Source organism: Cotesia glomerata, linkage group LG2, assembly GCF_020080835.1.
Source record: "Cotesia glomerata isolate CgM1 linkage group LG2, MPM_Cglom_v2.3, whole genome shotgun sequence".
Taxonomy (NCBI): domain Eukaryota; kingdom Metazoa; phylum Arthropoda; class Insecta; order Hymenoptera; family Braconidae; genus Cotesia; species Cotesia glomerata.
The window spans coordinates 20,009,527-20,025,249 of record NC_058159.1 but is presented as its reverse complement, the minus strand read 5'-3'; the positions used below and the strand labels follow the sequence as shown (position 1 = coordinate 20,025,249).

Below are 15,723 nucleotides of genomic sequence, written 5' to 3'. Positions count from 1 at the left end.
GTACGGGAATTAAAGCTCGACGTTGTGCTTTTATCGGAGCCATATAAGTTTGGTAAAATTTTTTCAAATGGCGCGAACCATGATGAAATTGGTCAAGCCGTTTAAAAGTTATGGGAGGTTTACATACATTCACACACACACACACACCTCGTGTCGGGTTTGCTGGGTCCCGTATCGAGCGCCTCCCCAGGTGTGGATACGGGAAAGCCCGACATATCTGCCCGCCAGATATATCGAGTACCGAGGAAATAAAATACTCGGGGTAGACCAAAATCTGGCAACAAAACGTTATGGATATGTTACAGAACTTTCAAACATCGTTTACAGTACAGAGGATGGCGAGGGAAGGCGAACAAACGGGCCTGAACTCGTCGTTATCAAGTGACCGTTCGGACAGTGGGGTGGACCCTATGGCTCCGCTGTTTAGATATGCTACAGGGAGCACGAAAACAACCCAGATGGAAGAGAACGGACAGCCGAGCAACGTTTCTATTGAGAGTGGAGGACCTTTTGCTCCCGTCACTACCCATGCTTACCGAGGAAGGATTAACTCTCTACCGACTAGCGCTGGCCAATAATCGTTAATGGAGCGGCTAGGTAGCAAGATAAAAGAGTTAGTCGACTTCATAAAAGTCAAGAAGAATCTCCATCATGAGATCAGAAAATTGGTTACATCCATTACTACGGCATATAGGCTAACCAATAAATCACCATGCATGTCGGCGTCAATAACCCAAACAACTCCGAGTCTGACCAAAAAACCACAGCCACTTTTGATCACTCCTAAGAAACTACCACAGCAAGAAAAGGACAACAACAACAAGAAGAGGCTGCTGTCCACGCCCAGCCCTTCTTCAGTAATCGAGAAGCCAGCACAGAAAAGGACAACCCGGGAGGACAACGGGATCGAAGTGACTCGGCAAAAGAAGAAAAAGGATGTAACGGGTACTTTTTGACTTATTTTCACCCCCAGCTCAATTTAAGCTCGCCGGAGTCCAGGATTCTAACGAGGGTAAATCTTAATTAATCAAACTCGAAAATTTAAATAATATTAACAAAACAGAACCTCTTTATTCTAATGAACAAAATAATCATCTTATACATTTTACAAAAGAAAACGGCGATTACTCAAAATAAACCCACTCATACACGGCGCTTACAATTTTCTTTTACCGTCGTCAGTGAAATCATTCTCCCGTCGTATTTTCTCAAAACGCGTCGCTAATTTCCTTCCGTCAGCCCTCTGGTGCCCAGCTCCTGACGGGTGACCAGTGCTGCCCCGCAGGCCCTACTTCGCGATACCCAAAGGAAGAGTGAATAAAATTCTTGCCCCACCTAATCGGCTGTGGTTGCCACCTTTTGGCTGAATGCCTCCAGGTGGGGAGTCGCCTTTCGCTCGTGGGAGAACAAGTTCACTTACCTGTGGTAGTCCGCACCAGGTACAGTGGACCCTCTTCTAATTCCTCGGCCAGAAGTCTCTAGACGAGAAATTAAACCCAGAGAAAGGTTGCCCAACGGCGGATAATTTTCGGGCTTTATCAACCCGAAAATTATTATTAAAAGTGAAAATTATTGGCGAATTATCGCCACCTATGGCACGCCGTCGAACTTCGGGAAATTCCCGAAAAATTATTAAATTTAAATTAAATTTTCAAAAATTAAATATCAGATTCATTCAACCAATTCGTCGATTACAATCAAATTACATCTCATATAAATTCATCCACGAAACTTATAAAATAATTTTCATACAAAATAATTAATTTCCAAAAAATTATTTTCCTATACTATTTAGTCGCTGGGACTTAGAAAAATAATTAATTGGTTATTTCGAATTTTATTCAAGATATTTTAATCAATTAATTATTTCAGGTAAAGTCAATTTTTGTTCTTTGAAAGAACAAAAATTATCGCGACGCGGTTTCGCTTATATTAGCTCGGCGATTTTCATCGCGAGCGAACAGTCGACGCCATCTCTCGCGGTGTTGCGAACTAACAAAATTCCTTTTTACTTTTAGCCGTCGTTTAAAATAATTTTAATCGAAGAATTAATTATAAACAAAAAATAATATACAGATTATTATTATTCATAATAATAACACGGGTCAACATGAAATTTGACTTTGATTGCAAAGCATTAAATTTCGGTAGTTTAGGTCGTAATAAGACGGAAAAAAAATATATGGCATGAAAAACTTTGCTTTTGTGCTTAGAAGACTGATTGAACGAAATTTTTAAAAATCTCGGATTTTAATTTTTGATTGAAAATAAAACTATTGAAATAAAAATGTTTATTATTTTTATTAAGTTTTACTATCAAATTAGCTTACAGAAAAGTGGAAAATAACTTAAAAGTGCACACTTTTACTTTTTCTTTTATGTTCATAGCTACTTTCTCTCAATAAACCCCAAATATAGTCGCCCATCATGTTTTCATTGTATTGGCCTTGATAGCGTTGTTCAAAATTCATGATGTCCTGATGGAAACGTTCTCCTTGCTCTTCGGAATAGGCTCCCATATTGTTTTTAAATTTATCCAAATGAGCATGCAGCATATGTACTTTTAATGACATCCTGCAGCCCATGGCCTTAAAATTTGTAAGCATATCCTCAACCAACTTTTCGTAGTTTTCAGCTTTATTATTTCCTAAAAATCCAGAAACTACTGCTTTAAAACTGTTCCAACTTGCTTTTTGAGTACGATTCAGCAACGTTGGAAATTTTTCATCGGCGAAAATCTGTCTTATTTGCGGACCAACAAAAACCCCAGCTTTAACCTTTGCTTCCGATAACTTCGGAAAAAATTTTTTTAAGTATCCAAAAGCTTCTGAAGTTTCATCCAGTTTTTTAACAAATTGTTTCATCAACCCTAACTTAATGTGCAAAGGCGGCATTAACACTTTTTCCGCTTCAACAATCGGCTCAAATTTGACGTTCTGTTTTCCGACACACAATTCTGTTCTTACAGGCCATGACCGTTGAATATAGTGTTTAGAATCCGCTCTGCTATCCCACAAGCACAAATAACACGGATACTTTGTATATCCACCCTGTAGCCCCATTAAAAATCCCACCATTTTAAAATCTCCAATCAGCTCCCAGTTATACTCACGATACTTTACAGATTCAAGCAAAATTTTGACACTTTCATAATTTTCTTTAAGATGTACTGAGTGAGCAATTGGAAGAGACGGAAATTTATTTCTGTTGTGCAATAGAACTGCTTTTAAACTTTTTGTAGAGCTGTCAATGAATAAACGCCATTCGCTAGGGACACAGGGTATGCCAATTGCTTCAAACATACCTTTAATGTCATTACAAAAACAAAGTCCATCTTCCTTCGTGAAAAACGTTGCAAACATTTCATGCCTAGTCCGCTGATCCGTGATCTTAACATCATCAAGCAAATTCCACTGTTTTAACCGAGAGCCTAGAAGCTCTGCTTTATTTTTTGGCAAATTCAAATCTCTAATTAGATCGTTAAAATCTTCTGAAGTAATGAGATAGTGTTTTGGTTGTTCAGGTGTAAGCAAAAACTCCTTATCGGAATTACTTTTATAAGAACTAAAAGATGAGCTACTTTTCTACGATAATTTTTTTGGTGGCTCAGGTACTGGTCGTGTCAGGTCGTGAGCAATTGGAGCAGAAGAAGATTCGAGGTCAGGATATTCAATAGGTTTTGCATTTTTACCTCTACGTCTTTTACTCGGATTCACCATACAAAAGTAGCAGTCAGTAATATGGTCTTTTGGTTCTCGCCAAATCCTTGGTATTGCAAATTTCATAGACCTTTTCTCACTTCGATACCAACCTAAAAATATAAAAATAAAAATTAATATGTCTATTATTTTGGATTCATCGCTTAATTACATAAAAATTGCTTACCTTCCAAACACCTTTTACAATAACTACAAGCAACATGTGGAGCTCATGGCTTATCTTGATTCCGTACAGGACAGTCAAAATATGCTTCATAGGCTTCACAGAGAACGTGAGATGTCTTTAGTTCATATTTCACGTCTCGAACTTTAATAAATTGACCACATATAAAACAAAATGCATCAGCATCGTATTTGCACTTTCGTGACGACATTTTAAGTTATTCTGGGCTTGTAAATAACACCTGATGGTTGTTTATCACTCGGGTGCCATCTAGCGGCACAGTGTAAACGTTAATACCCCACTCTCACCGCGCGGTCTTTTTAAAAATATTAAAATCGATTAAAATTTATGAAAAAATTGAAAAATGAGTATTATTATTATAACTATCACAAAAGCAAACTTTATACCGAAAAAAGGTATTTTCTTTTCGTTTTTGTGCATAACTAACTGGAAAATAATAGTATAAACTTTAGGACAAAGAACGAAAATTTTTTTGTAGAGTCGTGATAATCGTCGTAAACAAAAAATAAAGTTGTAAACAAAACTCGTCGGAGTAATTATTTCAATTAATTATTCTTGTAAAATGATGTAATTTCGGGAGAGCGGAGGATCAGGCTTTGGTCTGTATATCTCATTTAAAACGCAGAAATATTATTATTAATATGCACTAGAAATTTATTTACACTAAATACAAGTTATATTTAATATGTTAGTTCGCGGATTGTTTAAATAAAAACGGATAATTCAAGCACTGCGTGAATAATAAAGCGAAGCCGGTTGACACGCGTGGTTGAAACAATGTCGGCACTGGAAAAGCGGAGAATTAATTGCACAAATAACACAATTTATCTGTAACAAACTCAATAATAACTAAGCACAATTTATTAAAGCGGATTAATAATCAATTAAGCGAAAAAGTTGAATTTTATCACACAAGCGAATTAATTCAGTGGGATAGCGAAACGTTCGACTCAATGGCGGTGTAGCGAAAGATAATAATAATAATGCATCTTCTTCCTCATCGACTTGGGGAAGAAGGCTGATTGCGCATGTCTGCGAAGCGATCAGCCAATCACAGCTTCGAGACATGGCGTGATCGGTCAAGCTCAGTTTTGCGCAGGCGGTTAGCTTAAGCGGGAACTAGTGGTTGACAGGTGCGGCTCGTGAAATTGGGAGTCCCTCAGGGGCGACTTCATCGCGGCTGGGTCTGTTCACTGAATAATTCTAAACGACATTTTAACCGTTAATTAATTTAATAATCTTTTATTAATACTTTTAAATCAACAATTAACCATAATAATAATTATGATAGTAATAATAATAATTAATAATTATCAATGAACAAAAATAACTAAACTCATAAACAAAAAAAATTAACCTAAATACATAAATGCCGTGGCACGGCAGTCGACGCGGTCGCGGTAGCGGTAGCTCGCTCGGTCCGTCGATGAGGCCCACGGTGTCGGTCTTTCTCTCACCGATCGCGACACCCCTCCGCCTCCCTGCTTTTAATACCTTCTTCACAAGGAAGAGGAACAGGAGCCAGCGGCCCAATCTGCTGAAATCCAAAACCAGCCCAGTAACGGTGGCTTTCAGAAACCGAGGAGGAAGAAGACAAGAACTAAGGCTGTCGGAGCAATCGGGCAGCCTTCTGCGGGATAGACGAGGCCAACGCGATTAAGGCCCTTGACAAGGTCCGTATAAAAATCGGTTGGGTTACCGCCGTATACACCAAGTTGAAAAAGTAACCCGCTGTTTTAAATGTCGGGTTTGGACACCAAACACGTCAGTGTGCGGGACCATACAGAAGCAGTCGCTGCTACAAATGTGGCGGAGAGAGCCACAAATCCGTAAACTGCACGGAGAAGACAAAAGGCTTCCTTTGTACTCTGGAAAAAGATGCCCAGCATGGTCTATGCCATATTTCTGGCACCGAAGCTTGCAAGGCATTCCGCACAGCACTTGCCGAATCCACGAGAGGGCAGACATGACACGCATACTACAAGGCAACCTGAATAGGTGCGCCGTGGCGCAAAACCTACTGCGTCAGCGTGTCTTTGAAGATAAAATCGACGTCTGTTTTATCTGCAAGCAATATCTAAACATCGAAGATAAAACATGGTTCGCTGATAAGTCCGGTACCGCAGCGATCTGGATAGTTAACTCTAAGAAGGTCACCGTCAACAACAACGGAAGTGGAGCAGCCTTCGTGTGGATAAAGACCCCCACGAGCTACTTGATAAGCGTCTACCTTTCACCCAACGAAGGAATTAATGTGTTCCGCCAGAAGCTGGCAGGCATAGAGGACACCATCAGCAAGCTCGAAATTGAAATCATCGTAGCTGGTAATTTCAACGCCAAAGCGGCAGAATAGGGTGCTGACTTCTTTGATACCAGAGGTAACGAAGTAGCAGACTTTGCAGCAAGACTTGACCTCATAGTACTGTACACTGGAACTACCATAACCTTTAGAAGACCGGGGTACAAAGAATCCATCCTCGATATCTCGCTGGCAACTCCAAGGATAGCCAACATGATTAAAGACTGGAATGTATCCGAAGAATACAGTGGTAGTGATTACCAGTATGTGACATTCTGCGTTGGATTAGCACCTGTTCCGGCTCCACAACGAGTCCTCCAACAGCGGAAGTGGAACACCAGGAAGCTTGATCCAGAAGAATTACGAACGTCACTTACACGGAGCTTGTCTACTCTTTAGAATAATCTGACTCCGGATATCTGCAGTGAGACGGGAAAGACAGTGCTAAATGCGATGAAGGAGATTGCTGCCGCACATGATGCCTTTATGCCGCGACTGAAAAACCGAAGTTTTCACAGGCTGGTGTACTGGTGGTCAACAGACATAGCAGAACTTCGCAAAAGATGTCATGAGCTACGTCACCGTGCCACGAGAGCTGCGAAACGCTCCCTGAACCAGAACTTAGATTCGATAGAGTATAAGCAGGCCAAAAGGACGTTAAACTGAGCCATCAAAGCAGGTAAAGCGAGGTTGTGGAAAGAGATCTGAAATGATCTCGGCAAGGACATCTGGGGTAAAGCCTACCAAATTGTCGCCAAACAACATGAAAAGGCTTCACCAGGAGCGCTGAAGTCTCCTGCCTTAATGGACATCATTGTAGCAGAGCTTTTCCCTAAACACTTGCCGCGGAAGAAGAAACACTATGCTAAAAACGGCGAAGTAACGCCCTTTATAATTAAGGAACTACAAGACGCAGCTAAGTCTCTCAAGACAGGAAAAGCACCTGGACTTGATGGCATCCCAGCATCGGTGATCAAGATTGTAGCCCTGGAATACCCAGACATACTCCTGAACACCTAAAACGCATGATTGGAAACTGGAATGTTTCCCGCGGTCTGGAAGCGACAGAGATTGGTTCTCTTAGACAAAGGTAAAAGAACCCCCGTAACACCTTCGTCGCTTAGACCACTCTGTATGCTAGACATTGCTGGAAAACTGCTCGAGAAGCTCATACAAGGGAGACTTCGCAACGACATCGACCGTGCTGGAGGCTTTGCCACCAACTAGCATAGCTTTTGGAAAGATCGTTTGACAGTCGGAGCGATCGAGAAAGTCAGAAAGACAGCAACACAAGCTTGGTCTGGTAGCCTCAAAGCTCGTAGAGTATGTCTTCTCCTCACGCTAGACGTCAAAAACGCATTTAACAGCACAAATTGGAGAGATATTTTAGACGCTCTAGAGCACAAGTTTGACGCAAAGCCAGAGAATCTGGCACTAGTCGACAACTACCTTGACGAAAGAAAGCTAATAGTGAAAACTACTGAAAGCTCACAAGAATACGCCATAACGGCTGGCGTGCCGCAAGGCTCAATAATGGGGCCCGATTTATGAAATGATGCCGCTTTCTGCCTCCGTCGAGATGAAAAATAGTATCACACTATGGGCAGTAAACAAGATAGCCTCAGATCACGTTTGTTGACCTTGGCTTCGCCTTGGCCAATTATTACCTGTGATCTGAGACATTTCTTACTTTACTGGCCTATGCCTGTAATGTACTATTTGGTTGTTTTGCACGACTCACGATGCAAAGCATCAGAGAGTGCTTTACGATCGAAAAACTTTTTTTGCCTCGGTTTTGCATCTATTTAATTAATTACACGATTGGTAATCCACGTAGTCTAATTAATTTGTGCATCATTCGATAGATAATTTAATGGAAATTAATTCTGTCACTGGTAAAAATCAATTTAAAATAATAGAACCAGAAAAAAATATCAAAATAGTTAAAATAAAATTCCTAGGCTGGCAATAGCCTAATCGGCTCGGTACCTGCATTTCGAAAGAGTGGGACCAGGGTTCGATTCCGGCACGCACCAATATTTTTCAGTGATTATAAATAAAAAATATGTGCGTTACGTTGCCAGCCTCTGTACTGGCCGGGTTTTCTGTAGTTTTCCCATATAGTTATGGAAGGTAAAAAATGTCATTATAGAAGTACCTTCTATACTATTTAAGGCTGTAATGCAAATGCAGGTACTGATTATAATCCCGACATGCAGGGGGGTGGAGACAAAGTAGGTAGTGATAATAATGGAAGTTAGTGAATATAGAGTAGAGCTGGAAAAAGTGTGAAAAATAAGGGAAGTAGTGATAATAATACCCCACCCTCCCTTGTAAAACACTGCCCAAGTGATACAAGTAAAACCTCCATTATTAAAATAAAATTCCTGCTGTAAAATGCTGAAAATGCGGGAAAGGGGAGGATCAGGTTTTGGTCTGGATATCTCAATTAAAACGCAGAAATATTATTATTAATATGCACTAGAAATTTATTTACACTAAATACAAGTTATATTTAATATGTTAGTTCACGGATTGTTTAAATAAAAACGGATAATTCAAGCACTGCGTGAATAATAAAGCGAAGCCGGTTGACAAGTGGGTGAACACACTGCCGGCACTGGAAAAGCGGTGAATTACTGCACAAATAACACAAATTATTTGAAACAGACTCAAAATAAAATAAGCACAATTAATTAAAGCGGATTAATAATCAATTAAGCGAAGAAGCGGAATTTTATAACTCAAGCGAATTAATTTAGCGGGATAGCGAAACGTTCGACTCAATAGCGGTGAAGCGAAAGATAATAATAATAATGCGTCTTCTTTCTCGTCGATTTAGGGAAGAAGGCCGATTGCGCATGTCAGCGGAGCCATCAGCCAATCAAACCACCGAGATATGGCGTGATCAGTCAAGCTAAGCTTTCATAGGCGGTTAGTTTTTGCGGGAACTAGCGGTAGACAGGTGTGGTTCGTGAAATTGAGAGTCCCCCAGGGGCGACTTCATCGCGGCTGGGTCTGTTCACTGAATATTCTCCCCCGGGTTGGCGGCTGCGTCGACAAGATCGTCTTCTTCATATGTTTGCGGCAAGACACAGAGCTTTGTAATTGGACGTACTAGCTCTGTGTTCTGTCGACAGTTACCACGCGGACTTGTCCATCTTCACCTGGATGGAGAGCGGTGACTTTGGCTAATGGCCACTTGGTTGGCGGGAGATCCTATGTGGTGATCAGTACAACTGAACCCACTTTGATCTCGTTGCGTTGATGATGCCACTTGGAAATGGCCTGGTAGCGGTGGATGCAGTCCTGATAATAGCGTTTCCAGAAATGTTGAACCATTTGCTGGACTTGTTCCCAATGCGAGAGCCGAGCGGGTTGTACTTCTGTCAGCGATGGCTCTGGAACTGCGGTAAGTGACTGTCCGATTAAGAAATGACCTGGTGTCAGTACTGCCAGGTCAGCAGGATCTTCATTCAGCGGTGTGAGCGGTCTGGAATTCAAAATGGCTTCAATTTGAACCAAGAGCGTTGAATACTGCTCAAGCGTCAACAGCGAGTCTCCAATTGTTCTTCGAAGGTGAAACAATAGATTTCACTCCAGGCGGATTGAACTTCCAGTTCGTGCCATCTTGAGCCATTAAAACTGATAATTCTCGAAGTGTGCGGGATCCTGCAGCGAATAGTCGTCTTAGCTCTTTATCTGCCCCTACAAAGTTGGTTCCACAGTCTGAGTATAGCGTATGTAGAAGAATATATGGCGAGGCTTTTGCCTACCTCCGAAGAGGCCGTTTCCTGGGCTCAAAAGAGCTATACACGCACGTATATTTGTCCTACTCCCACCATAACGAGAACACAGCCCAGTTCGCGGACAAGGAAAAACCGCCGTTATCTTGTGTTTATACACATTCATTGAACAGCTGCAAGAGTTGCGTATAATTGTAAGTGTGTGCAACTCTCATCGACTCCTCTGGCAATTCATTCCCTGTAGGCACATCGAGATGTACCCACAGGATATGAGCAGTATCCAGCGGGGACCACGGGGAGGCGGAGTCGATTGAAGACCATGTTGTTTGTGTGATGTGTTATGTGTAAAGTATGATTTTACGTGTATGTGTTTGCGTGTGTAGGGTGCCCGGGCACTTGTGTTGTTTGTGGTCATTTTCCCTAGCTTATTCTACGGCAATCATCCAAAGCTTTATACTGTCCTCACAATTGTGTGGAGCATATCGCTTGTGCCTAGGCGCTCCGACTCTACCTAGGTGGATGTCTGTTGAGTCTCGTCCCTAGTCGCGTTTTTATTAGCTAGTTGGGTTTGGAGTTTGCAGCACATTACTACTTTACTGAAACCTTTTAAAAGCTTGAAGTTACTTTGGGATGTGGCAATCGCACGCGCAACGCTCGCCCACTCCGCGTTCCCACCCCATATGTCCTTGAGCACCTCACGTTGAGGCTCGTACTCATGGCATTCAAGCATTAAGTGCTCCACGTTGTCGACCCTTTCTCCTAACCCATTCTCCCTACACTCGTCGCAGAATCTACTATCCGTATGTTCGTACTTGTATTGGTATTCTCTAAAACAACCGTGGCCGGTTAGGATTTGGGTCAGCCAGAAGTTAGGGCTGATCCATTTGTTTGTTAGACGCTCTGCTACGTCTGGAAAGAAGACTTTAGTTTCGCTGCCGTTCTCTGATGTATTCCATTGTTCTTGCCACCGACGTATGGTTTCAGTTCTAAGGGTGACAAAGCGATCCTCCGCATCTGGCTGCACGGTGACGTTTCCAAGGGTAGCCTGTTTGCCGATATGGAGGTTGTATCGTGCGCACCGTTCGTCTATTACGAGCTGAATGGGCACTGCCCCCGCGACTACGCAAATCCCGTCAAGCGAAACTGTCCTGTAGGCAGTAGTTGTTGTTATTAGCGCTTGACGCTGAAGTGCTCGAAGATGTCTCCAGTCCTCCCTATCGCAACGGTCACTCCAAGCTGCCGCCGCATATGTGACGACTGGCATGAAAAAACCCTTGTATATGGTGGACATAGCTGGGTATCGCAATCCCCATTCTGCCCGCGCAATACGCCGCATGCGCCCGAATACCCTACTTAGTTTCGCGCGCCTTATTTTAATGTGATTTTTCACTTTGAGGCCCTCGTCGAAGTGTACCCCTAAGTATCTAAGGCTTGATTTGAATTTGAATTTGGAGTCTCCTATCATTATTTTTGGCGGTTTATTATCGTATTTGGGCTTTCTTTGCCGTCCTTTTGCTTCATAGGGGTACGGGCTCTAGTATAGCGTATGACAGATAACTCGGCGACTAGTAAAGCGGCGATAAGCGGCAATGAAGGCGGCAGCGGTGTAGTTAGTGACTAGCTCTAGATGTACAGCTGAGCTGAACATGCAGACGAAGACATACAGACATGCAGACGAACATACAGCCTTTGTATGTTATTGTTCCACGTCCTTGAAAAGTTTTCAGCGTGATAGGTCTAGCGTAGTCGAGTCCTGTATGCAGGAAAGCTCGAGTTGGCTGCACTCGTGCGGCAGGTAGTTGACCCATCAACTGTTGAGCGCGTTCTCCACGGTGTCTAGTGCAGATAGCGCAGCGTAATATGAATGATCTGACTGGAACATGGCCTCCAATGATCCAGACGCTCTTGCATAAGTCAGCGAGCGTAAGCTGAGTACCTCCGTGAAGCGTTTTGTGGTGCGAATCATCAATCAGGATTGATGTAAGCGGTGATTGTCGTGGTAGAATCGCTGAATGCTTTTCTTCTGGGTCCAGCAATGCGTGTTTCAAGCGGCCAACGACTCTCAGGACCCCCTGATGATCGATGAACGGAGTCAGCTTGGTGATGCAGTTATCTTTCGGCAGACCATCTCCATCTTGAAGCGTGTGAATCTCTCTAGCGAAGTATTGTCCTTGAGTGAACTTTATCAAGGTAAATTTAGCGCGCTCCAGGTCTGATTTAGGTCTTCCGTAGAAGTGGAAACAGCTGCGTGTAATGCGATAGTAATTGTTGGAGCAGGCAGTTTTCTGCTTTCCAAGTTAGTAGTGTCAGACCTTGGCGTTCTTCTCGATGCGTTGCGTTGTCAGCTGGAGGCTCTAGAGTGGGCCAAGAGGATTCCGGTTCATGAAGCCAAGTCGGTCCATGCCACCAGAGAGCGTGTTGTTTTAGCTTTAGCGTTGGTATACCTCTTGAAGCGCAGTCAGCGGGGTTTTGTTTTCCTGGTATAAATTTCCAGGAGATATCTCGAAGCGTTTCTTGAATTTTTCCCACTTTATTGCGGATGAATGTCTTCCAGCGGGTTGCTGGACTTTTAATCCATGCGAGAGTCAAGGCGGAGTCAGTCCAGAGGTTGATCCTGACATTTTCTAGCGACTGAACTTCCTTGACATGAAGTATCAGTTGTGTAAGCAACCATGCAGCAGATAATTCCAAGCGTGGAGTTGTCATGGTCTTCAGCGGTGCTACTTGCGTTTTTGAACACAAAAGTGAGACCTTTGTGTTCCCATCAGCGTCAGTGACTCTCAAATAAACAGCGGCAGCCATAGCGTTATGCAAAGCGTCTGAGAACCCGTGCAATTCTCTTGTTGCTCCAGGTGCAATATTATTCCAGCGTGGAATGCGGATGGATTCGATATTTCGAAGGTCCTCGCGGTATCCAGTCCATTTATGAATGAGCGATGGTGACAATTGTTAGTCCCATGACACTCTATCTAGTCACAGATCTTGCATGAAGATCTTGACTTTGACGACAATTGGTGCGAGAAGTCCTAGCGGGTCATACAGCTTAGCGATTTCAGACAAAATAGTTCTTTTTGTTTTAGGTGTCTCTGGCGGTAGCGTGTACTTGAACTGGAGAGCGTCAGTGTTTGAATTCCAGTACATGCCCAGGACCTTAACTGATGCATCACTGATTTCTTTAAGCGGTATTTCTAGCTGCTTTTCTGAAGCGACTTCAGCGAGTAGTCTTGGACTATTGCTAGCCCATTTGGCAAGCGGGAAGCAGCCTGCTGCGCACAGTGCTTTTGTTTGCACTGCAACTCTGATAGCGTCTTCTTCGTTGTCTGCTCCACCGTAGATGTCATCTACGTAGCGTCTTTCCAACATTGGAGCAACAGCTAGTGGAAAGCGGTGTCCTTCATCCTTGAATAGCTGGATTCAGCCTAGTTGGATGAGCACATGTACAGCGTCAAAAGGTGCACTAGCGGTTCCGTAGGTGACTGTCTTGAGACAGTAAGCGTCTACTAGGTCATTCTCATCGATCCAGAGAATGCACTGAAGCGGCCAATCAAGCGTATAAACCTCAATCTGTCTGAACATCTTGGTTATGTCGGTAGCGAATAGAATCCTGTTGCAGCGTATTCTCAACATCACGACGAAGATGTCAATTTACGTTTTGGTTCCTGCGTGTAGAATTTCGTTCAATGAAATTCCTGTAGATGTTGCACAAGAACCGTTGAACACTGTGCGGAGCTTCGTAGTGGTGCTATCGAGCTTCAATATCCCATGGTGAGGCAAGAAGTAAGCGTTTGCGGGCAAGTCGTTGATTGGAACTCGTACCATGTGTCCTAGTTGTATGTATTCTGCCATGAACGCACGGTACATGCCAGAATTTTCTTTTTCTCGCGAAAAGCGGGTTATTAATCGGCGGAGTGACCCCATGGCTGCGTTGATAGAGTCGCCAAGTTGACTCTCTGGGGCTTTAAGCGGTAATCTCACTACGTAGCGTCCATCAGGCTGTAGATAATGCGTTTGACGAAAGTGAACTTCACATTCGTCCTCTTCAGCGGTGTTGAGCGGTGAATTACCTGATGGAACCTCTTCCTGTTCCCAAAACTTAGCGATAGCGTCTTGTAATGATGTGTCTAATGACGCATATAATGCTGCGTGTGACTTGGAAGCGTGTTTAGCGGTGACAGCTCCATAGACAATCCAACCAAGCGTGGTGGATTGTGCAATCGGAGTATTGCGAAGTGCACGTTTAATCTCAGCGTTCATGATCTGTGCGGCTGGTGATGCACCTAGAATAATGTCTACAGGACGCGGCTGTAGATAATGCGGGTCAGCGAGCTTGAGATTCTCAAGATGCGGCCATTTCGGATCAGCGATCACAAACGATGGAAGATCTACCGTCAGTGTTGGTAGAATATGCATGCTGACATGCATTGATGCGGTCGTACACAGCGAACGAAGCTCAATTGTGCTCACACCTAGTGAACTTCCTGCGGAGACATTGTCAATTTCCTTGAGCATGACCATGTCGCGTTGTAGCGGTTGTCCAAGCTTCTTGAAGAGCGTCTGTCTCATAAATGAGAGCTCTGAGCCTTGATCAATCAAAACTCTAGCGGTGATGGGATTACCATGATGCGGACGGACCTGGACTAAAGCGGTAGCTAGCAAAACTTGAGCGGAAGGCGAATCTAAAATAATCAACAGTTAATTTCAAGCTGTAAACGGTCTAAAGAAACGATTAGTTGTCTGTGTGGAAGATGTAGGCTGCGGTGAAGCTGATTTCGTTGGTGCATCCAAAATGGATAGACATGTGGTGACGTTGACCACATTTTCGGCAATCTTGAGCGGTCTTGCAGTCTGCGGCGCGGTGCGGAACACGACAGTTGAAGCACAAGTTGCATTTTTCAACTATCTTGCGTAGTTCTCCATATAGAAGTTATTTTAGGCCCGAAGTCGAGTTTTCAGTCTTAATAAAGCGGAAAGTTCAGCGTACCAGTGTACGAATGACTACCAGGAGCAGCACCCAATGTGCTCCGCGATGCTCCTGACACTCGACCCTTCTTAGCAGTAATAAACTTCACTCTCACAACACAATTATTAGCGGTATAATTAATTTAAATTAATTGAGATAGAGCCAGCCTGATCCGGCTCGAGGGACCAAATGTAAAATGCTGAAAATCCGGGAAAGCGGAGGATCAGGCTTTGGTCTGGATATCTCAATTAAAACGCAGAAATATTATTATTAATATGCACTAGAAATTTATTTACACTAAATACAAGTTATATTTAATATGTTAGTTCGCGGATTGTTTAAATAAAAACGGATAATTCGAGCACTGCGTGAATAATAAAGCGAAACCGTTTGAAACGTGGGTGAACACACTGCCGGCACTGGAAAAGCGGTGAATTACTGCACAAATAACACAAATTATCTGAAACAGACTCAAAATAAAATAAGCACAATTAATTAAAGCGGATTAATAATCAATTAAGCGAAGAAGCGGAATTTTATAACTCAAGCGAATTAATTTAGCGGGATAGCGAAACGTTCGACTCAATAGCGGTGAAGCGAAAGATAATAATAATAATGCGTCTTCTTTCTCGTCGATTTAGGGAAGAAGGCCGATTGCGCATGTCAGCGGAGCCATCAGCCAATCAAACCACCGAGATATGGCGTGATCAGTCAAGCTAAGCTTTCATAGGCGGTTAGTTTTTGCGGGAACTAGCGGTAGACAGGTGTGGTTCGTGAAATTGAGAGTCCCCCAGGGGCGACTTCATCGCGGCTGG

General features: G+C 43.1%; 3 protein-coding genes across 3 annotated transcripts; all 3 read right to left on the bottom strand.

Moving 5' to 3' along the window:
• Positions 1-2,282: 2,282 nt before the first annotated feature.
• On the bottom strand, positions 2,283-3,975 carry LOC123259059. The gene is made up of 4 exons (XM_044719325.1): positions 3,897-3,975; positions 3,615-3,811; positions 3,305-3,539; positions 2,283-2,647 (listed from the first exon to the last, which is right to left on the bottom strand). The coding sequence occupies exons 1-4, from the start codon at positions 3,973-3,975 to the stop codon at positions 2,349-2,351; spliced, it is 810 nt and encodes a 269-aa protein (XP_044575260.1). The 3' UTR covers positions 2,283-2,348.
• A 7,583-nt stretch (positions 3,976-11,558) lies between these two features.
• LOC123259058 lies at positions 11,559-12,750 on the bottom strand. The gene is made up of 2 exons (XM_044719323.1): positions 12,261-12,750; positions 11,559-12,160 (listed from the first exon to the last, which is right to left on the bottom strand). Exons 1-2 carry the CDS (start codon positions 12,748-12,750, stop codon positions 11,559-11,561), a joined length of 1,092 nt encoding a protein of 363 aa, XP_044575258.1.
• Positions 12,751-12,921: 171 nt separating this feature from the next.
• Positions 12,922-13,311, bottom strand: LOC123259057. The gene has a single exon (XM_044719322.1). It carries the CDS (start codon positions 13,309-13,311, stop codon positions 12,922-12,924), a length of 390 nt encoding a protein of 129 aa, XP_044575257.1.
• Between the last annotated feature and the right edge of the window lie 2,412 nt (positions 13,312-15,723).

What these genes read in the sequence shown, in the direction of transcription:
- LOC123259057 (XM_044719322.1), bottom strand. Translation starts at nt 13,311, where the DNA reads ATGTTGGAAAGACGCTACGTAGATGACATCTACGGTGGAGCAGACAAC.
- LOC123259058 (XM_044719323.1), bottom strand. Translation starts at nt 12,750, where the DNA reads ATGGCTGCCGCTGTTTATTTGAGAGTCACTGACGCTGATGGGAACACA. An exon ending in GCATCGAGAAGAACGCCAAG is followed by an intron (nt 12,161 to 12,260) that starts GTCTGACACTAC and finishes GACCTAAATCAG; the next exon opens with ACCTGGAGCGCGCTAAATTT.
- LOC123259059 (XM_044719325.1), bottom strand. Translation starts at nt 3,975, where the DNA reads ATGAAGCATATTTTGACTGTCCTGTACGGAATCAAGATAAGCCATGAG. An exon ending in CTCACGACCTGACACGACCA is followed by an intron (nt 3,540 to 3,614) that starts GTACCTGAGCCA and finishes AATTCCGATAAG; the next exon opens with GAGTTTTTGCTTACACCTGA. An exon ending in TTTTTGTAATGACATTAAAG is followed by an intron (nt 2,648 to 3,304) that starts GTATGTTTGAAG and finishes CTGGATTTTTAG; the next exon opens with GAAATAATAAAGCTGAAAAC.